The sequence below is a fragment of the Mobula hypostoma genome, assembly GCF_963921235.1.
Source record: "Mobula hypostoma chromosome 11 unlocalized genomic scaffold, sMobHyp1.1 SUPER_11_unloc_1, whole genome shotgun sequence".
In the NCBI taxonomy this organism is placed as follows: Eukaryota; Metazoa; Chordata; class Chondrichthyes; order Myliobatiformes; family Myliobatidae; genus Mobula; species Mobula hypostoma.
In genome coordinates, this window is record NW_026948140.1 from 253,584 (window position 1) to 276,344 (window position 22,761).

Here is a 22,761-nt window from a genome sequence, read left to right on the forward strand (position 1 = left end):
CTGCAGCTCCTTGAAGACCGTGTTAGGGATCTGGAGCAGCAACTGGTTGACCTTCGGCTTGTACAGGAGAGTGAGGAGATAATCAGAGTTACAGGGAAGTAGTCACCTCGAAGTTGCAGGAGGTGAGTAGCTGGCTGACTGTCAGGAGAAATAGAAATAGCTCGAGCAGAGACCCCTGTGGCCATTCCCTTCAAATACAAGTATACCGCTTTGGATACTTTGTGGGGGATGACCTCCTGGGGGAATGCCGTGATGACCGGGTTTCAGGGACTGAGCATGGGTCTGTGGTGCAGAAGGGAAAGAGAGAGAAGAAGGGAGCAGTAGTGATAGGGGACTCGATAGTGAAGAGAACAGACAGGAGATTCTGTGGCATACCCTAATCCTAACCCTAACCCGGTTGGTATGTTGCCTCCCAGGTACCAGGGTCAAGGATATCTCAGATCACGTCCACAACATTTTGGACAGGGAGAGAGAACAGCCAGATGTCTTGGTACATATTGGTACCAATGACATAGGAAGGAAGAGCAAAGAGGTCCTGAAAAAAGAATTTAGAGAGCCACGTAGAAAGCTGAGAAGCAGGACCTCCCGGGCAGTAACTTCTGGATTGGTGTCTGTGCCACATGCCAGTGAGGGTAGAAGCAGGATAATTTGGCAAAAGGAATTGCTCTAAAGGAAATAGATCCATACGTTACAGAGTACTCTTCACTCTTTGATGTCAAAAATCTCACAACCTCATTGTGACTAGAAACACGATCATTTGACAAAGTAATGTGTGGCTGACAAGCTGGTGCAGGGGGCAGGGCTTCAGGTTCTTGGATCTTTGGGATCTCTTCTGGAGGAGGTATGACCTGTTCAAAAGTGACTGGTTGCACCTAAACCTGAGGGGAAAGAATATTCTTGTGGGCAGGTTTATTAGAGCCTTTGGGGAGGGCTTAAACTAATTTGGCAGGGGTGGGAACTGGAGTGAACAGACTCAGGATAGGACAGATGGTAAAAGAGTAAAGATAGCGTGCAGACAGACTGTTAGGTAGGGCAGGCAGGTAATGGGACTTAGCTGCAGCCAACAGGCTGTGTATCAAATCATTAGGGATGCAGAGTCAGAAAGGACAGCAAATATGGTACTCAAGTGTTGTATCTAAATATGCGTAGCGTAAGAAATAAGGTGAATGATCTTGTTGCACTATTACAGATTGCCAAGTATGATATGGTCATCTCTGAATCGTGGTTGAAGGATAGTTGTAGTTGGGAGATAAATGTCCAAGGTTACACATTATATTGGAGAGATAGGGAGGTAGGCAGAGGGGGTGGTGTGGCTCTATTGGTGAAGAAGGACATCAAATCAGTAGAAAAATGTGACTCAGGATCGGAAGATGTTGAATCCTCGTGGGTTGAGTTAAGAAACTGCAAGGGTAAAAGGACCTTGATGGCGAGTCAAAAGGGCAATGTTATGGTAGTCAGGGGAGATTTTAACATGCAGGTCGATTGGGAAAATCAGGTTGGTAATGGATCTCAAGAGAGTGAATTTGTTGAATGCCTAAGAGATGGCTTTTTTTGAGCAGTTTGTTGTTGAGCCTACTAGGGGATCAGCTATACTGGATTAGTTGTTATGCAATGAACCGGAGGCGATTAGGGAGCTTAAGGTAAAAGAACCCTTAGGAACCAGTGATCACAATATGATTATGTTCAATTTGAAATTTGATAGGGGGAAAGTAAAGTCTGATGTAGCAGTGTTTCAGTGGAGTAAGGGAAATTACAGTGGTATGAGAGAGGAGTTGGCCGAAGTATATTGGAAGGAGCTGCTGGCTGGGATGTCAGCTGAGCAGCAATGGCGTGAGTTTCTGGGAAAAATGAGGAAGGTGCAGGACATGTGTATTCCAAAAATGAAGAAATACTCAAATGGTAAAATAGTACAACCGTGGCTGACAAGGGAAGTCAAAGCTGTTGTAAAAGCAAAAGAAAGGGCATACAACAAAGCAAAAATTACTGGGAAGATAGAGGAATGGGAAGTTTTTAAAAATCTACAGAGACCAACTAAAAATCATTAAAAGGGAAAAGATGAAATATGAAAGCAACCTGGTAAATATTAGCTTAGTGGATAGTTAAAGTTTATCAAGTTATGTTAAAAATAAAAGAGAAATGAGAGTGGATATAGGACCGCTAGAAAATGAGGCAGGAGCAATAATAATAGGGGAAAAGGAGATGGCAGAACAACCAAATGAATATTTTGCATCAGTCTTCACTGTGAAAGACACTAGCATTTTGCCTGATGTTGTAGTGTGTGAAGGAAGAGAAGTGGGTGCAGTTACTATTACAAGAGAGAAGGCGCTCAAAAATTTGAAAGACCTAAAGGTACATAAGTCACCTGGACCAGATGAACTAGAAACGTAGAAAACCTACAGCACAATACAGCTCCTTGGCCCACAAAGCTATGCTCAACATGTACTTACTTTAGAAATTTCCTAGGGTTACCCATAGCCCTCTATTTTTCTGAGCTCCATGTACCTATCCGAGCCTCTTAAAAAACCCTATTGTATCCGCCTCCAACGTCGTCACCAGCAGCCCATTCCACACACTCACCACTCTCAGCATAAAAAACCTACCCCTGACATCTCCTCTGTACTTACTTCCAAGCACCTTAAAACTGTGCCCTCTCATGCTAGCCATTTCAGCCCTGGGAAAAAGCCCCTGACTATCCACACGATTAATGCCTCTCATCGTCTTATACTCCTCTATCAGGTTACCTCTCACCCTCCACTGCTTCAAGGAGAAAAGGCCAAGTTCATTCAACCTATTCTCATAAGGCATGCTCCCCAATTCAGGCAATAGTCATAGTCATACTTTATTGATCCTGGGGGAAATTGGTTTTCATTACAGTTGCACAATAATAAATAGTAATAGAAATAATAATAGTAATACTACTATTAGTAAATAGTAATAGTCATGGAAATAATAAATAGTAATAGACTAGTAATAGAAAAATAGTAATAAATAGTTAAATAGTCATATGTAAATTATGCTAGTAAATTATGAAATAAGTCCAGGACCAGCCTATTGGCTCAGGATGTCTGACCCTCCAAGGGAGGAGTTGTAAAATTTGATGGCCACAGGCAGGAATGACTTCCTATGACGTTCTGTGCTGCATCTCAGTGGAATGAGTCTCTGGCTGAATGTACTCCTGTGCCCACCCAGTACATTATGTAGTGGATGGGAGACATTGACCAAGGTGGCATGCAACTTAAGACAGCATCCTCTTTTCAGACACCACCGTGAGAGAGACCAGTTCCATCCCCACAACATCACTGGCCTTACGAATGAGTTTGTTGATTCTGTTGGTGTCTGCTACCCTTGTAAATCCTTGTAAATCTCCTCTGCACCCTTTCTATAGTTTCCACAACCTTCCTGTAGTAAGGGGAACAGAACTGAGCACAGTACTCCAAGTGGGGCCTGACCAGCATCCTATATAGCCAATGCATCGTATGCCTTCTTAACCACAGAGTCAAACTGCGCAGCAGATTTGAGTGTCCTATGGACTTGGACCCCAAGATTAGATTAGATTAGATTATGAGGACACACAGTCCTCTTTTGTTGTCATTTAGTAATACATGCATTAAGAAATGATACAATGTTCCTCCAAGATGATATCACAGAAACACAAGACAAACCAAGACTGAAAAACTGACAAAAACCACATAATTATAACATATAGTTACAACAGTGCAAAGCACTACTGTAATTTGATAAAGAACAGACCATGGGCACGGTAAAAAAAAAAGTCTCAAAGTCTCTCGAAAGTCCCATCTCATGAGGACAGTAGAAGGAAGAAAAACTCTCTCTGCCATGAGCTTCCAGCGCCACAAATTTGCTGATGCAGCACCCTGGAAGCACCCGACCACAGCCTACTCTTGAGTCCGTCCGAAAACTTCGAGCCTCCGACCGGCCCTCCAACACCGAGCACCATCTCTGCCGCGCGCTTCGACCCCGGCCCTGGCAACAGGCAATAGGCAAAGACGAGCATTTGGGGCCTTCCTCTCCAGAGATTCTGGACCACACAGTAGCAGCGGCAGCAAAGCGGGCATTTCAGAAGTTTCTCCAGATGTTCCTCTGTGCTTCTCACGTCTGTCTCCATCAAATCAGGTACCTACTTACAAATACGATATCATTTCGGAGCGGCTGCGCACGCTGCGTCGCCCTGTCATCTTCTCCTCCCCTCCTCCAATCCTTGACACTGTCAAGAGTCTTACCATTAATACTATATTCTGTTATCATATTTGACCTACCAAAATGAACCACCTGACATTTATCTGGGTGATAACTGCACCCAAGGGTTCTAAAAAAGATAGTATTACAGATCGTGGTGGCATTAGAAATGATCCTTCAAAAATCATTGGACTCTGGCATGGTGCCAGTGAACTGGAAAATTGCAAATGTCACTCCACTCTTTAAGAAAGGAGGAAGGCAGCAGAAAAGAAATTATAGACGAGTTAGCCTGACCTCAGTGGTTGGGAAGATGTTGGAGTCAATTGTTAAGGATGAGGTGATGGAATATTTGGTGACGCAGGACAAGATAGTACAAAGTTATCATGGTTTCCTTCAGGAAAAATCCTGCCTGACGAACCTGTTGGAATTCTTTGAGGAGTTTACAAGTAGGATAGATAAAGTGGATAGATGCAGTGGATGTTGTATATTTGGACTTTCAGAAGGCCTTTGACAAGGTGATACACATGAGGCTGCTTACCAAGTTAAGAGCCCATGGTATTACAGGAAAGTTACTAAAATGGTTAGAGCATTGGCTGATTGGTAAGAGGCAGTGAGTGGGAATAAAAGGATCCTTTTCTGTTTGGCTACCAGTGACTAATGGTGTTCCGCAGGGGTCGGTGTTGGGACCGCTTCTTTAAATGCTGTACATAAATAACTTAGATGAGGAAATAAATGGCTTTGTTGCCAAGTTTACAGATGATATAAAGATTGGTGGAGGGGCAGGTAGTGTTGAGGAAACAGGTAGGATTGAGAAGGACTTAGACAGATTAGCAGAATGGGCAAGAAAGTGGCAAATGAAATACAAAACTGGAAAATGCATGGTAATGCACTTTGGTAGTAGAAATATATGTGCAGACTATTTTCTAAATAGGGAGAAACTCCAAAAATCTGGGATACAAAGGGACTTGGGAGTCCTTGTGCAGAACACCCTAAAGGCTAACTTGTAGGTTGAGCCGGTGTTGAGGAAGGCAAATGCAATGTTAGAATTCATTTCAAGAGGTCTAGAATACAAGAGCAAGGATGTGACGCTATGGCTTTTTAAGACACTGGTGAGGCCTCACCTTGAGTATTGTGAACTGCTTTGGGCCCCTCATCTTAGAAAAGATGTGAAGCATTGGAGGGGGTCCAGAGGAGGTTCATAAAGATGATTCCAGCAATGAAAGGGTTATCTTTCATTGGAGAGGATTGGAGCGTTGGAGAGGAGAAGATGGCCGCGCAACACAGCTCGCAGTGGCCACTCTGGTGGTGATGTCTGTTATTTGTCAAGCAGGGAGCTCTGTACAATCCTGATTTGATGGAGACGGATGTGAGAGCACAGAGGAACATCTGGTGAAACTTCTGAAATGCCTGCTTCGCTGCTGCTGCTACTGAGTGGTCCGAAATCTCCGAAGGCGAAGGCCCCGAGTCCTCGACTTTGCTTGTTGCTCGGCAGCCGGGGCGGGGTCGAAGCGCTTGGCAGAGGATGGTGCTCAGAGAGGCTGTGTTGGAAGGGCTGGTAGGAGGCTCGAAGTTTTCGGACGGACTCAGAGTCTACTGCGGTCAGGTGCTTCCAATGGTGCTGCATCGGCAAGTTTGCGGCGCTTGGAGGTTCATGGCAGGGAGAGTTTCTCCCTTCTACCGCCTGCGTGAGTGATGAGTCTATCGGGACTTGAGACTTTTTTTTTACCGTGCCCGTGGTCTGCTCTTTATCAAGTTATGGTACTGCTTTGCACTGTTGTAACTATATGTTATAATCATGTGATTTTGTAAGTTTTAGTCTTGGTTTGTCCTGTGTTTTTTTTTCATTCTGGAGGAATGTTGTATCATTTTTTTTAATACATGCATTTCTAAATGACAATAAATGAGGCCTGAGTGTCCTCATAATCTAATCTAATCTAATCTTACAAGGTACGTTTGATGGCTCTGGGAATCGCTGGATTGCTGGAATTCAGAAGGATGAGGGGTATTCTTGTTGAAACCTTTGGAATGTTGAAAGGTACAGACAGAGTAGATGTGGAAAGGTTGTTTCCCATTGTGGGAGAGTCTAGGACAAGAGGACACAGCATCAGGAAAGAGGGGTGCCCTTTCAAAATAAAGACGCAGAGAACTTTCTTTAGCCAAAGGGTGGTGAGTTAGTGGAATTTCTTGCCACATGCAGCTGTAGCCAGGTCTTTGGGTGTATTTAAGGCAGAGATTAATAGGTTCTTGATTGGACATGGCATTAAAGGTTATGGAGAGAAGGCCGGGAACTGGGATTGAGGTGGAAAAAAAAAGGATCAGCCATGATTGAATGGCGGAGCAGACTCGATGGGCCAGATGGCCTAATTCTGCTCCTATAGCTTCCGGTCTTATGGTCCTTTTCCCTGTCTGGACCAGATGCTTTCATTGCATTCACCCTCCTGAAGGCAGCTTCAGATACTTAAAATATAGAAATCTACTGCACATTACAGGTCCTCCGGCCCACAATGTTGTGCCGACCATGTGACCTGCTCTAGAAACTGCCTAGAATTTCGCTATCACATTGCCTTCTATTTTTCGAAGTTCCATCTACCTATGCAGGAGTCTTATATTCGCCTGCACCACCTTAGCTGGCAGTACATTCCACACACACAGCACCTTCTGAGTGAAAAACTTACCTTTGACATCCCCCTTGTTCCAGCTTCCAAGCACCTTAAAACTGTGCCTTCTCGTGCTAGCCATTTCAGCCCTCGGAAAAAGTCTCTGGCTATCCACACAATCAATGCCTCTCATCATCTTATACACCTCTATCAGGTCACCTCTCATCCTCTGTCACTCCGAGGAGAATAGGCTAAGTTCACTCAACCTATGGCTGTACTTTTTTTCCATAGGTGCTGCCTGGCCTGCTGAGTTCCTCCAGCGATTTGTGTGTTGATCCAACTCCTTTACTCAGTGTCCTGACTGATGAAGGTCAGTATGTGAAAAGCCCTTTACATTAATCTATTTATCTGTGAGGTTGCTTTCAGCAAACTGTGCACATGTTCCAGGTCTCTCTCTTCTAATATACTCACTAGTGCCCTACCATTCAAAATATAAGTCCTACACTGGTTTGACTTTCAAAAATGCATCACTTCAGGACAACTAGTTGGAGAGTTGGGCCACTCCAGGACAATGGAGGGAATTTATGCTCAAACACTGGATATGGGTAAGATGATACTTTGCATCAGTATTCACCAAGGACATAGAACAGTGCAGTGCAGGACCACTCCTTAGGACCACAATGCCTATCTAAATGAATCCCTTCTGCCTACGCAATGTGCCCTGTACATATATACATGTACTTATCCAAAAGCCTCTTAAAATACCTCTATTAAATTTGCCTTCACTACCCTCACACACCTTAAATGCCTAAGCTCTAACATTAGAGATTATAGAACATAGAATAGTACTGCACAGTACAGGCCCTTCGGCCCACAATGTTCTGCCGACCCTCAAACCTTGCCTCCCATATAAGCCCCACCTTAAATTCCTCCATATACCTGTCTAGTAGTATCTTAAGCTTCACGAGTGTATCTGCCTCCACCACTGACTCAGGCAGAGCGTTCCATGCACCAACCACTCTCTGAGGTAAAAACCTTCCTCTAATATCCTCCTTGAACTTTTCACCCCTTACCTTAAAGCCATGTCCTCTTGTATTGAGCAGTGGTGCCCTGGGGAAGAGGCGCTGGCTATCTACTCTATCTATTCCTCTTACTATCTTGTACACCTCTATCATGTCTCCTCTCATCCTCCTTCTCTCCAAAGAGTAAAGCCCTAGCTCCCTTAATCTCTGATCATAATGCATACTCTCTAAACTAGGCATCCTAGTAAATCTCCTCTATACCCTTTCCAATGCTTCCAAATCCTTCCTATAGTGAGGCGACCAGAACTGGACACAGTACTCCAAGTGTGGCCTAACCAGAGTTTTATAGAGCTGACAACAGGAATTCTGCAGATGCTGGAAATTCAAGCAACACACATCAAAGTTGCTGGTGAACGCAGCAGGCCAGGCAGCATCTATAGGAAGAGGCGCAGTCGACGTTTCAGGCCGAGCCCCTTCGTCAGGACTAACTGAAGGAAGAGTGAGTAAGGGATTTGAAAGCTGGAGGGGGAGGGGGAGATGCAAAATGATAGGAGAAGACAGGAGGGGGAGAGATAGAGCCGAGAGCTGGACAGGTGATAGGCAGAAGGGGATATGAGAGGATCATGGGACAGGAGGTCTGGGAAGAAAGACGGAGGGGGGGGTGACCCAGAGGATGGGCAAGAGGTATATTCAGAGGGACAGAGGGAGAAAAAGGAGAGTGAGAGAAAGAATGTGTGCATAAAAAAGAGTAACAGATGGGGTACGAGGGGGAGGTGGGGCCTAGCGGAAGTTAGAGAAGTCAATGTTCATGCCATCAGGTTGGAGGCTACCCATACGGAATATAAGGTGTTATTCCTCCAACCTGAGTGTGGCTTCATCTTTACAGTAGAGGAGGCCGTGGATAGACATGTCAGAATGGGAATGGGATGTGGAATTAAAATGTGTGGCCACTGGGAGATCCTGCTTTCTCTGGCGGACAGAGCGTAGATGTTCAGCAAAGCGGTCTCCCAGTCTGCGTCGGGTCTCACCAATATATAAAAGGCCACATCGGGAGCACTGGACGCAGTATATCACCCCAGTCGACTCACAGGTGAAGTGATTAGCCAGAGAAAGTGGCTCACCTGAGGACTGGGAGAAATTCAGAGTTCAGCAGAGGAGGACAAAGGGCTTAATTAGGAAGGGGAAAAAAGATTATGAGAGAAAACTGGCAGAGAACATAAAAACGGACTGTAAAAGCTTTTATAGATATGTAAAAAGGAAAAGACTGATAAAGACAAATGTAGGTCCCCTGCAAACAGAAACAGGTGAATTGATTATGGGGAGCAAGGACATGGCAGACCAATTGAATAATTACTTTGGTTCTGTCTTCACTAAGGAGGACATAAATAATCTTCCAGAAATAGTAAGGGACAGAGGGTCCAGTGAGATGGAGGAACTGAGCGAAATACATGTTAGTAGGGAAGTGGTGTTAGGTAAATTGAAGGGATTGAAGGCAGATAAATCCCCAGGGCCAGATGGTCTGCATCCCAGAGTGCTTAAGGAAGTGGCCCAAGAAATAGTGGATGCATTAGTGATAATTTTTCAAAACTCGTTAGATTCTGGACTAGTTCCTGAGGATTGGAGGGTGGCTAATGTAACCCCACTTTTTAAAAAAGGAGGGAGAGAGAAACCGGGGAATTATAGGCCGGTTAGCCTAACGTCGGTGGTGGGGAAACTGCTGGAGTCAGTTATCAAGGATGTGATAACAGCACATTTGGAAAGCGGTGAAATGATCGGACAAAGTCAGCATGGATTTGTGAAAGGAAAATCATGTCTGACGAATCTCATAGAATTTTTTGAGGATGTAACTAGTAGAGTGGATAGGGGAGAACCAGTGGATGTGGTATATTTGGATTTTCAAAAGGCTTTTGACAAGGTCCCACATAGGAGATTAGTGTGCAAACTTAAAGCACACGGTATTGGGGGTAAGGTATTGGTGTGGGTGGAGAATTGGTTAGCAGACAGGAAGCAAAGAGTGGGAATAAACGGGACCTTTTCAGAATGGCAGGCGGTGACTAGTGGGGTACCGCAAGGCTCAGTGCTGGGACCCCAGTTGTTTACAATATATATTAATGACTTGGATGAGGGAATTAAATGCAGCATCTCCAAGTTTGCGGATGACACGAAGCTGGGTGGCAGTGTTAGCAGTGAGGAGGATGCTAAGAGGATGCAGGGTGACTTGGATAGGTTGGGTGAGTGGGCAAACTCATGGCAGATGCAATTTAATGTGGATAAATGTGAAGTTATCCACTTTGGTGGCAAAAATAGGAAAACAGATTATTATCTGAATGGTGGCCGATTAGGAAAAGGGGAGGTGCAACGAGACCTGGGTGTCATTATACACCAGTCATTGAAAGTGGGCATGCAGGTACAGCAGGCGGTGAAAAAGGCGAACGGTATGCTGGCATTTATAGCGAGAGGATTCGAGTACAGGAGCAGGGAGGTACTACTGCAGTTGTACAAGGCCTTGGTGAGACCACACCTGGAGTATTGTGTGCAGTTTTGGTCCCCTAATCTGAGGAAAGACATCTTTGCCATAGAGGGAGTACAAAGAAGGTTCACCAGATTGATTCCTGGGATGGCAGGTCTTTCATATGAAGAAAGACTGGATGAACTGGGCTTGTACTCGTTGGAATTTAGAAGATTGAGGGGGGATCTGATTGAAACGTATAAGATCCTAAAGGGATTGGACAGGCTAGATGCAGGAAGATTGTTCCCGATGTTGGGGAGGTCTAGAACGAGGGGTCACAGTTTGAGGATAGAGGGGAAGCCTTTTAGGACCGAGGTTAGGAAAAACTTCTTCACACAGAGAGTGGTGAATCTGTGGAATTCTCTGCCACAGCAAACTGTTGAGGCCAGTTCATTAGCTATGTTTAAAAGGAAGTTAGATATGGCCCTTGTGGCTACAGGGGTCAGGGGGTATGGAGGGAAGGCTGGGTTCTGAGTTGGATGATCAGCCATGATCATAATAAATGGCGGTGCAGGCTCGAAGGGCCGAATGGCCTACTCCTGCACCTATTTTCTATGTTTCTATGTTTCTATGTGATGCCTCACCTGGAAGGACTGTTTGGGGCCCTGAATGGTGCTAAGGGAGGAAGTGTAAGGGCATGTGTAGCACTTGTTCCGCTTACACGGATAAGTGCCAGGAGGGAGATCAGTGGGGAGGGATGGGGGGGCGAATGGACAAGGGAGTTGTGTAGGGAGCGATCCCTGCGGAATGCAGAGGGGGGGGGAGGGAAAGATATGCTTAGTGGTGGGATCCCGTTGGAGGTGGCGGAAGTTACGGAGAATAATATGTTGGACCCGGAGGCTGGTGGGGTGGTAGGTGAGAACCAGGGGAACCCTATTCCTAGTGGGGTGGTGGGAGGATGGAGTGAGAGCAGATGTACGTGAAATGGGGGAGATGCGTTTAAGAGCAGAGTTGATAGTGGAGGAAGGGAAGCCCCTTTCTTTAAAAAATGAAGACATCTCCCTCGTCCTAGAATGAAAAGCCTCATCCTGAGAGCAGATGCGGTGGAGACGGAGGAATTGCGAGAAGGGGATGGCGTTTTTGCAAGAGACAGGGTGAGAAGAGGAATAGTCCAGATAGCTGTGAGAGTCAGTAGGCTTATAGTAGACATCAGTGGATAAGCTGTCTCCAGAGACAGAGACAGAAAGATCTAGAAAGGGGAGGGAGGTGTCGGAAATGGACCAGGTAAACTTGAGGGCAGGGTGAAAGTTGGAGACAAAGTTAATAAAGTCAACGAGTTCTGCATGCGTGCAGGAAGCAGCGCCAATGCAGTCGTCGATGTAGCGAAGGAAAAGTGGGGGACAGATACCAGAATAGGCACGGAACATAGATTGTTCCACAAACCCAACAAAAAGGCAGGCATAGCTAGGACCCATACGGGTGCCCATAGCTACACCTTTAGTTTGGAGGAAATGGGAGGAGCAAAAGGAGAAATTATTAAGAGTAAGGACTAATTCTGCTAGATGGAGCAGAGTGGTGGTAGAGGGGAACTGATTAGGTCTGGAATCCAAAAAGAAGCGTAGAGCTTTGAGACCTTCCTGATGGGGGATGGAAGTATATAGGGACTGGACATCCATGGTGAAAATAAAGCGGTGGGGGCCAGGGAACTTAAAATCATCGAAAAGTTTAAGAGCGTGAGAAGTGTCACGAACATAGGTCGGAAGGGATTGAACAAGGGGTGATAAAACAGTGTCGAGGTATGCTGCATCATTACATCACGACTCTTAAACTCTATCCCTCGACTTATGAAAGCTAACACCCCATAAGCTTTCTTAACTACCCTATCCACCTGTGAGGCAACTTTCAGGGGTCTGTGGACATGTACCCCGAGATCCCTCTGCTCCTCCACACTACCAAGTATCCTGACATTTACTTTGTACTCTGCCTTGGACTTTGTTCTTCCAAAGTGTACCACCTCACACTTCTCTGGGTTTAACTCCATCTGCCACTTCTCAGCCCACTTCTGCATCCTATCAATGTCTCTCTGCAATCTTTGACAATTCTCTACACTATCTACAACACCACCAACATTTATGTCATCTGCAAACTTGCCAACCCACCCTTCTACCCCCACATCCAGGTCGTTAATAAAAATCACGAAAAGTAGAGGTCCCAGAACAGATCCTTGTGGGACTCCACTAGTCACAATCCTCCAATCTGAATATACTCCCTCCACCATGACCCTCTGCGTTCTGCAGGCAAGCCAATTCTGAATCCACCTGGCCAAACTTCCCTGGATCCCATGCCTTCTGACTTTCTGAATAAGACTACTGTGTGGAACCTTGTCAAATGCCTTACTAAAATCCATGTAGATTACATCCACTGCACTATCCTCATCTATATGCCTGGTCACCTCCTCAAAGAACTCTATCAAGCTTGTTAGACACGATCTGCCCTTCACAAAGCCATGCTGACTGTCCCTGATCAGACCATTCTCTAAATGCCCATGATTCTCTAAACGCCCAGAGATCCTATCTCTAAGAATTTTTTCCAACAGCTTTCCCACCACAGACGTACGGCTCACTGGTCTATAATTACCCGGACTATCCCTACTACCTTTTTTGAACAAGGGAACAACATTCGCCTCCCTCCAATCCTCTGGTACCATTCCCATGGACAACGAGGACATAAAGATCCTAGACAGAGGCTCAGCAATCTCTTCCCTCACCTCGTGGAGCAGCCTGGGGAATATTCCATCAGGCCCCGGGGTCTTATCCGTCCTAATGTATTTTAACAACTCCAACACCTCCTCTCTCTTAATATCAACATGCTCCAGAACATCAACCTCACTCGTATTGTCCTCACCGTCATCAAGTTCCCTCTCATTGGTGAATACCAAAGAGAAGTATTCATTGAGGACATCGCTCACTTCCACAGCCTCCAGGCACATCTTCCCACCTTTATCTCTAATCGGTCCTACCTTCACTCCTGTTATCCTTTCGTTCTTCACATAATTGAAGAATGCCTTAGTGTTTTCCTTTAATCTACTCGCCAAGGCCTTCTCTTGCCCGCTTCTTGCTCTTCTCAGCCCCTTCTTAAGCTCCTTTCTTGCTTCCCTATATTCCTCAATAGACCCATCTGATCCTTGCTTCCTAAACTTCATGTGTGCTGCCTTCTTCCACCTAACCTGATTTTCCACCTCACTTGTCACCCATGGTTCCTTCGCCCTACCATTCTTTATCTTCCTCACCGGGACAAATTTATCCCTAACATCCTGCAAGAGATCTCTAAATATCGAACACATGTCCATAGTACATTTCCCTGCAAAAATATCATCCCAATTCACACCCGCAAGTTCTAGCCTTATAGCCATAATTTGCCCTTGCCAAATAAAAATTTTCCTGTCCTTTCTGATTCTATCCTTTTCCATGATAATGCTAAAGGCCAGGGAGCAGTAGTCACTGTCACCCAGATGCTCACCCACTGAGAGATCTGTGACCTGACCCGGTTCATTACCTAGTACTAGATCTAGTATGGCATTCCCCCTGGTCGGCCTGTCCACATACTGTGACAGGAATCCGTCCTGGACACACTTAACAAACTCTGCCCCATCTAAACCCTTGGAACTAATCAGGTGCCAATCAATATTAGGGAAGTTAAAGTCACCCATGATAACAACCCTGTTATTTTTGCACCTTTCCAAAATCTGCCTCCCAATCTGCTCCTCTGTATCTCTGCTGCTACCAGGTGGCCTATAGAATACCCTCAACAGAGTAACTGCTCCCTTCCTGTTCCTGACTTCCACCCATACTGACTCAAAAGAGGATCCTGCTACATTACCCACCCTTTCTGTAGCTGTAATAGTATCCCTGACCAGTAATGCCACCCCTCCTCCCCTTTTTCCACCCTCTCTATCCCTTTTAAAGCACTGAAATCCAGGAATATTGAGAATCCATTCCTGCCCTGGTGCCAGCCAAGTCTCTGTAATGGCCACTACATCATAATTCCATGTATGTATCCAAGCTCTCAGTTCATCACCTTTGTTCCTGATGCTTCTTGCATTGAGGTACACACATTTCAGCCCTTCTACCTTACTGCCTTTACACTGTTTATTCTGCTTCTCTTTTCTCAAAGCCTCTCTGTATGTTAGACCTGGCTTTACTCCAGGCACTTCTTTCACTGCTCTATCGCTCTGGGTCCCATCCCCCTTGCAAATTAGTTTAAACCCTCCTGAACCATGCTAGCAAACCTACCTGCAAGGATAATGCTCCCCTTCGAGTTCAGGTGCAACCCATCCAATCTGCACAAGTCCCACCTTCCCCAGAAGTGATCTCAATGATCCAAAAATCTAAAACCCTGCTCCCTGCACCAACTCCTCAGCCACGCATTCAACTGCCATCTCCTCCAATTCTTACCATCACTGTCATGTAGCACTGGCAGAAATCTTGAGAGCACCACCCTTGAGGTCCTGTTCTTCAGCCTTCTGCCTAGTTCCCAAAACTCACACTTCAGGACCTCATCCTTCTTCCTGCCTATGTCATTGGTCCCAACATGTATCACGACTTCTGGATGCTTTCCCTCTCGTACCAGGATGTCGTGCACCCGGTCAGAGACATCCGGGACCCTGGCACCCGGGAGGCAACAAACCATGCGGGTGTCCTTCTCACGTCCACAAAATCTCCTGTCTGCTCCTCTGACTATAGAGTCTCCAATGACGACAGCTCTCCTCTTCTCCGTCCCACACTTTTGCACCATAGGGTCAGGCTCGGTGCCAAAGGCCGTGCCACCGTGGCTCACACCTGGTCGGTCGTCCCCGCCAACAGTATCCAGGACGGTAAACTTATTATTCAGGGGAATGGCTGCAGGGGTGCTCTGCACTACCTGTCTGCTCACCTTCACTTTTCCCCCTCTGACTGTCACCCAACGACCTGCTTCCGACAGCCTAGGTGTGACTACCTCTCTGTAGCTCTCATCTATGACTGCCTCATTCTGCCTTATGAGTCGAAGGTCATCCAGCTGTATCTTTTGGCATTGTCTGTCTATGTAATGCGAATAGCAGTGGACATTGTGGGTTAGTGTTGTGTTTTTCAGTGGAAAAGCACGCATTTGACGCTGATTGCGGGATTGGTGCGTGATTTACATTGTGCGCTGTGGGTCGGATGCTCTGTTAGAAACCATAGAAACTACGGCACAGAAACAGGCCTTTTGGCCCTTCTTGGCTGTGCTGAACCATTTTCTGCCTAGTCCCACTGACCTGCACACGGACCTTATCCCTCCATACACCTCCCATCCATGTATCTGTCCAATTTATTCTTAAATGTTGATAAAGAACCCACGTTTACCACCTCATCTGGCAGCTCATTCCATACTCCCACCACTCTCTGTGTGAAGGAGACCCCGCTAAAGTTCCCTTTAAACTTTTCCCGCCTCACCCTTAACCCATGTTCTCTGGTTTTTTTTCTCCCCTTGCCTCAGTGGAAAAAGCCTGCTTGCATTCACTCTGTCTATACCCATCATAATTTTATATACCTCTATCAAATCTCCCCTCATTCTTCTACGCTCCAGGGAATAAAATTCTGACCTATTCAACCTTTCTCTGTAACTGAGTTTCTCAAGTCCTGGCAACGTCCTTGTAAACCTTCTCTGCACTCTTTCAACCTTATTTATATCCTTCCTGTAATTTGGTGACCAAAACTGAACACAATACTCCAGATTTGGCCTCACCAATGCCTTATACAACCTCATCATAACATTCCAGCTCTTATACTCAATACTTTGATTAATTAGGACCTATGTACCAAAAGTTCTCTTTACGACCCTATCTACCTGTGACACCACTTTTAGGGAATTTTGTATCTGTATTCCCAGATCCCTCTGTTCCACTGCGCTCCTCAGTGCCTTACCATTAACCCTGTATGTTCTACATTGGTTTGTCCTTCCAACGTGCAATACCTCACACTTGTCTGTATTAAACTCCATCTGCCATTTTTCAGCCCATTTTTCCAGCTGGTCCAAGTCCCTCTGCAGGCTCCGAAAACCTTCCTCACAGTCTACTACACCTCCAATCTTTGTATCATCAGCAAATTTGCTGATCCAATTTACCACATTATCATCCAGATCATTGATATAGATGACAAATAACAATGGACCCAGCACTGATCCCTGTGGCACACCACTAGTCACAGGCCTCCACTCAGAGAAGCAATTCTCTACTACCACTCTTTGGCTTCTTCCATTGAACCAATGTCTAATCCAATTTACCACCTCTCCATGTATACCTAGCGACTGAGTTTTCCTAACTAACCTCCCATGCGGGACCTTGTCAAAGGCCTTACTGTTGGTTTGTTTGTTTATGCTCCGTGTTGCCTGGGTTGTCTCTGATGCTGTTGACACTGTCACAGTTCACTTCTATATTATATCTATCAATTGCTGTTGCTTGTGAATCAACAGAGGCATTTATAGTAGGCACATAATGCTTGAAACTGACTTTCGAATGCCATGCATCTGGCCTTGCGAATACATATTACCATAGGGTACATCCCTCAGCACCATTACTGAATAATTCAGCCCCACTGTAGCACCAGCAAGAAAAAATCTCGGCGCCACTGCTGCCGCCCACTTCCTTTATAGGGCCTCTGCCCCCTCCCTCTTCAGTCCTGACAAAGGGTTCCGGCCCGAAACGTTGACTGCTCATTTCCATGGATGCTGCCCGGCCTGCTGAGTTCCTCCAGCGTGTTGTGCGTGTTGCCAGATCGTTGCTCGTTGCTTCAGCCAGTGTGGTAAATCACGTTCTCGACCGCCTAGAATTGTGTATTCCAAGTTCTGTTTCTGCGTTGTTTGCCTGTGTTAACTCAGTCTCTCGGCCGCCTAGAACTGTGTATTCTAAGCAACACACATCAAAGTTGCTGGTGAACGCAGCAGGCCAGGCAGCATCTCTAGGAAGAGGTACAGTCGACGTTTCAAGCCGAGACCCTTCATCAGGACTAACTGAAGGAAGAGTAAGGGATTTGAAAGTTGGAGGGGGAGGGGGAGATCCAAAATGATAGGAGAAGACAGGAGGGGGAAGGGATGGAGCCAAGAGCTGGACAGGTGATAGGCAAAGGGGATAGAGAGGATCATGGGACAGGAGGTCCGGGAAGAAAGACGGGGAGGGGGAACCAGAGGATGGGCAAGGGGCATATTCAGAGGGACCGAGGGAGAAAAAGGAGAGTGAGAGAAAGAATGTGTATAAAAATAAGTAACAGATGGGGTACGAGGGGGAGGTGGGGCATTAGCGGAAGTTAGAGAAGTCGATGTTCATGCCATCAGGTTGAAGGCTACCCAGACGGAACATAAGGCCCTGATCCCTTACTCACTCTTCCTTCAGTTAGTCCTGACGAAGGGTCTCGGCCTGAAACGTCGACTGTACCTCTTCCTAGAGATGCTGCCTGGCCTGCTGCGTTCACCAGCAACTTTGATGTGTGTTGCTTGAATTTCCAGCATCTGCAGAATTCCTGTTGTCTGTGTATTCTAAGTTTTGTTTTGCGCTGTTGTTTCGCTTTGTTAACTCTGCCTCTCCGTGTTAACAGGAGCATGGCATGCCGCCCACCGTTCTCCTCCCGCCACACCTCATCCCGCCGCCCGTCTGCACTCTCCGCCGGATCAGCGGTTAAACGCTGCGTTCTCATCGTAGTGACCTGGGTTTGATCCCTGATCCAGCCTCGCTCACTCCTCGGCTTTCCTCTGCCTAATCCTCGCTCCCCGGCCTTCTCTGCAACCATTAATACACACTCTTCTGATTAAGTGTCCTGCGTTTGGGTTCGCCCGTTTTCCGTGCAACACAGGCACAGTAATACTGGACAAGGAATGGAAGAAAGCAATAGTAATATAGCAATCCTGTAACATCAGGAAGAAAGATTGTGAGAAGCTGGAGAAAAACTAGGGATTGAAAGAGCAGATAGAAAGGATGTGGAAGGTCAAAACCAGAGTAATCCCGGTGGTGATAGGGGCACTTGGGGCTGTTACACCTGGACTGGGAGAGTAGCTTCAACAAATCCCGGGAACAACATCTGAGGTCTCGGTCCAGAAGAGCGCACTACTCGGAACAGCAAGGATACTGTGCTGAACCCGAGACTGAGGGAAAAATCGCGCACACCACGCATGAGGGGTGACTATATATATATAATACCCTGTGTATTATATTCAATAAATAAAAAATAATTATTTACCAAATTCCTAGGTGAGACAAGAACTGTATTCTGAAATCATATTTGCGTTTAGCTTCAAGCAATTTAACATAAACAAAAAATTCTGAGGAAGCAACACTTCCTGCTTTTTTTTTCTGTCAGTGATATTGATAATGGTTTAATTCCCCCATATACTGATTACGGGTGGAGATCCCAGGAGCTTCGGCGCCCGGTGGATTTGGCGGTCCTGCGAACTTTTCATCGGCACTTCGTTCCCAGGGCTGCCGCCGATGAGGATTTAACTGGCGAAGGTTCCTCCCCACGGGAGTCACCTCTTCCCGCTCGACATTATCCGTGCATCCCTGCGTCTCCTCTTCCCCAGCCCGACTGCCAGCCCCGTTTCTCCCCGACTAGTGTCACCCATCCCCATCTCTAGAGTTCTTTCCCTTCTGTTTGCAGTCATTCCATCACCGATCCCTCCTCACCTTAATCGAATACACCATGGCAGTTAAGCCCAAGCAGCAGAAATTCATGTAGAACAGATTGAAGATGGACCAGGGCAGGTGATCGTGGACGGGAATCACGGCAGGCACCACCTGAACCGTGCGAGGAGCCATTGAGACCTGGTCACTTCTGTACTCCATTCTGGACTGGTGCGGGACAGCGGGGAGTGCAGGCAAGATGCGAAAAGGAGGGTTTCTCGAAACCAACGAACTGCGTAAACAGGTCAACAGAGGCGCGTGTGCTGGCACTCCAGATTTAGGAGGCGTGGCAAACGTTAACTGGGTGTGATGTGACGATTGGACATGGGTGAACTAATTCCTCCTTCACCTGTGCTCCATGCCCCACCATTCAGACGCGACAGAACTACAGAATTAAGTGATGGTAAGGACCCTGTATTTGGAGAGGTCATAGAGACACAAAGAAATACAGCACAGAAGCATGGTAAAGGAAAACAAGCGGAGTGTGAGGCAAAACCCTATGCTTGTAATAGCAACGCACACAAATTACTGGAGGAACTCAGCAGGCCAGGCAGCATCTATGGAAAAAAGTATAGTCGACGTTTTGAGCCTAGGGTTTTGGCTTGAAATGTCCACTGTACTTTTTTCCATAGATGCTGCCTGGCCTGCTGAGTTCCTCCAGCATTTCATGTGTTACTCGGATTTCCAGCATCTGCTGATTTTCTCATGTCTATGCTTATAGTAGTCAAAGTTAATGGAAAACCCATGAAAGCTCTTTTAGATCCTGGTAGCCACTGTAATTAATTAATGAATTATGCCCCTGTTTTGGTGTTGACTATAGTCACCAAACACCTGTCCAGTATGTACATGGTGACAGGAAGTCTAAGCCACTGGCAGAACTTGCAAGATGACCATAAGTACTTGCTGAACGTGGGGCGACTGGAGAAACTACCAGTTGACATGATTCTGGGGAGAGATTTGCCTGTGTTACAGGAGGAAGAGAAATAGCCACTCTATCTTTTACTCCAGTAGTGGATAGTGCTGTTTTGCATTTTGGCATGACTCATGCTAAAACGAAAGCAATGGTTGGGTTACACTCTATGCCTAATTTGGATGCTAGTCTGTGTGAGGGAGGAAACAAAAGGCCTAGAAGTCACTCCAGCAATGGTACCTTGGTTCTTCAGGCTCTGTTGATATTTGTACAGATTATGTATCTATTGAAGATGAAATGGAAGGGGTTGAAGAGTCCTGGTAGGTCCTGGGAAAGTTTACCTCTTCCATCTCGATGGCTGCCAACCAACAGAGCTGCAGAGGTCTTTGCTGACTTTCCTGAGCTGTTCCAGCAGAGTCCAGAGCTGACAAACGTCCTAAAACATTCCATCAGGATCAGAACACCAACACTGTTACCGAGTGCCGGAGTGACTTGTGGGGTCCTGCAGGATGAGATTCGAACTATGCTGGAGTTTGGAGTCATCGATATTTCAAATAATGATTGGAGCAGTCCTATCATTATCGTCCCCAAGAAGGACAGCAGCCAGAGGATATGCATCGATTTCAGAAGTTGAATGCCATTTCTTTTCTTGATGCTTATCCTCTGCCCCACATTGATGACCTATTCATAAGGATTGGACTGGCAAACTAAATTACTACAGTGGACCTTTGCAAGAGCTACTGGCAGGTTCCCTGGATGACCAGTCAGAACCCCTCACTGCCCCTGGGTCTGTTTTCGTTCACTGTGATGCACTTTGTTCTTCATGGTAGAGCAGCAGTTCTGTGAGGACCGCAATACAACCTACCTGGATGAAGTGGTTATTTCCAGCCAGATGTATTCAGAGCAACTGGACCAACTGCACAGGGTCTTGGGGAATATTCGTGCTGTAGGTCTCACCCTCAATCTACAAATATGTGAGTGGGCAAAATGGGATACCAGAGACCAGATATGTTGGCTACCAGCTGGGACATGGAGACTCTACAGTAATTAGTAACTTTCACAATGATTAGGTCTCCTATCACTACTGTTCTGTCTGACTATCCTTCCCTGCTGCGTCCCAGAGCCTGCCACCGTTCCACTGTCCTGGCTGCTGTTGCTTTACCCTGATAGGTCATTCCCCTCCCCCCTGCCAACAGTATCCAAAAGGATAATACTTGTTACTGACGTGAATGGCCACAGGGGAATCCTGTCCTGATTTTTCACTCACCTTACAACATGCACCCAACCACGCCAGCTCCTGGTGTTTAGACATTCTAACTCTCCAGAGTGTGGATAGCTGACATGGTCCCTTTAAAGATTCAGGAATGTCCTGAAAATTGACAATCATGCTTTGGATGCCAAGAACTGAGTATGGAAAGAGCACCCCGAATGGAGCCTCAGCGCTCAGGAAGGAATTATATCGACTTGACCTAGAATTGCATATACTATGTTTAATATTCCTTATATCTTGTTGGAAAACATCACTCTGGGGTGTGTAAGTTTTCTCATCATTATGAAACAGTTGAACACATTATATTACAATGTGAAGTATATAAGGTTGAAAGAAAGCAAATGCAGGCTTCACTACTATCTTTGGGGGTTGATAGTTTTCATTTAAAAATTTCACTAAGTTATGGAAGTAACTTTAATTTAATTCACAATATTGTCTTTCATTATTTATAATCTATAAGGCTTTCTGGGATAATTTAGTTTTCACTTAATGAAGAACCAGTGGGAGTTTCATTTCCCAGCTCTCTACGTGGCACTCCAGTCCAGTTGGTGGCAGTAATGCAATGTTAAGTTGGACTGCCAACCACCATTAAAAGTCAGACAAAGAAGAAGCCCCAGTGCTCATTTGTAAGCCCAACCAGAGATATTGTCTATTGCAACACACATCAAAGTTGCTGGCGAACGCAGCAGGCCAGGCAGCATCTGTAGGAAGAGGTACAGTCGATGTTTCAGGCCGAGACCCTTCGTCAGGACTAACTGAAGGAAGAGATAGTAAAAGATTTAAAAGTGGGAGGGGGAGGGGGAGGTTCAAAATGATAGGAGAAGACAGGAGGGGGAGGGATGGAGCCAAGAGCTGGACAGGTGATTGGCAAAGGGGATATGAGAGAATCATGGGATAGGAGGTCTGGGGAGAAAGACAAGTGGGGGGGGGGGAACCAGAGGATGGGCAAGGGGTATAGTCAGAGGGACAGAGGGAGAAAAAGGAAAGTGAGAGAAAGAATGTGTGTATAAAAATAAATAACGGATGGGGTATGGGGGGAGGTGGGGTGGTAGCGGAAGTTTGAGAAGTCGATGTTCATGCCATCAGGTTGGAGGCTACCCAGACAGAATATAAGGTGTTGTTCCTCCAACCTGAGTGTGGCTTCATCTTTACAGTAGGGGAGGCCATGGATAGACATGTCAGAATGGGAATGGGATGAGGAATTAAAATGTGTGGCCACTGGGAGATCCTGCTTTCTCTGGCGGACAGAGCGTAGGTGTTCAGCAAAGCGGTCTCCCAGTCTGCGTCGGGTCTCGCCAATATATAGAAGGCCACATCGGGAGCACCGGACACAGTATATCACCCCAGCCGACTCACAGGTGAAGTGTCACCTCACCTGGAAGGATTGTTTGGGGCCCTGACAATATCGTCTATTGTTTTGTTTTGTGCTCAGTTCCTTAATCCAGTTTATTCTATTTCTCGATCCTAGCCTTGGATACACCAGCATTTGAGTCCAAAACATCCTCATCAAGGACACTTGTCACACCTTACTCCTATTGTTTTATGTTGTTCTACCTCAATGTACTGTCTAATGAATTCATCGTTGTGAAGAGTATGCAAGACAAGCTTTTCACTGTACCTTGGTGCATAT

At 46.1% G+C, this 22,761-nt stretch overlaps 1 protein-coding gene across 1 annotated transcript in view; it reads right to left on the reverse strand.

The window, feature by feature from the left end:
- Positions 1-19,204, reverse strand: part of LOC134341261 (dispanin subfamily A member 2b-like) — a 33,014-nt gene extending 13,810 nt beyond the window's left edge. Inside the window, exon 1 of the mRNA XM_063039119.1 lies at positions 18,955-19,204. Coding sequence (XP_062895189.1) covers positions 18,955-19,113 — 159 coding nt within the window. The 5' untranslated portion in view covers positions 19,114-19,204. The remainder of the gene's footprint in view (positions 1-18,954) is intronic.
- Between the last annotated feature and the right edge of the window lie 3,557 nt (positions 19,205-22,761).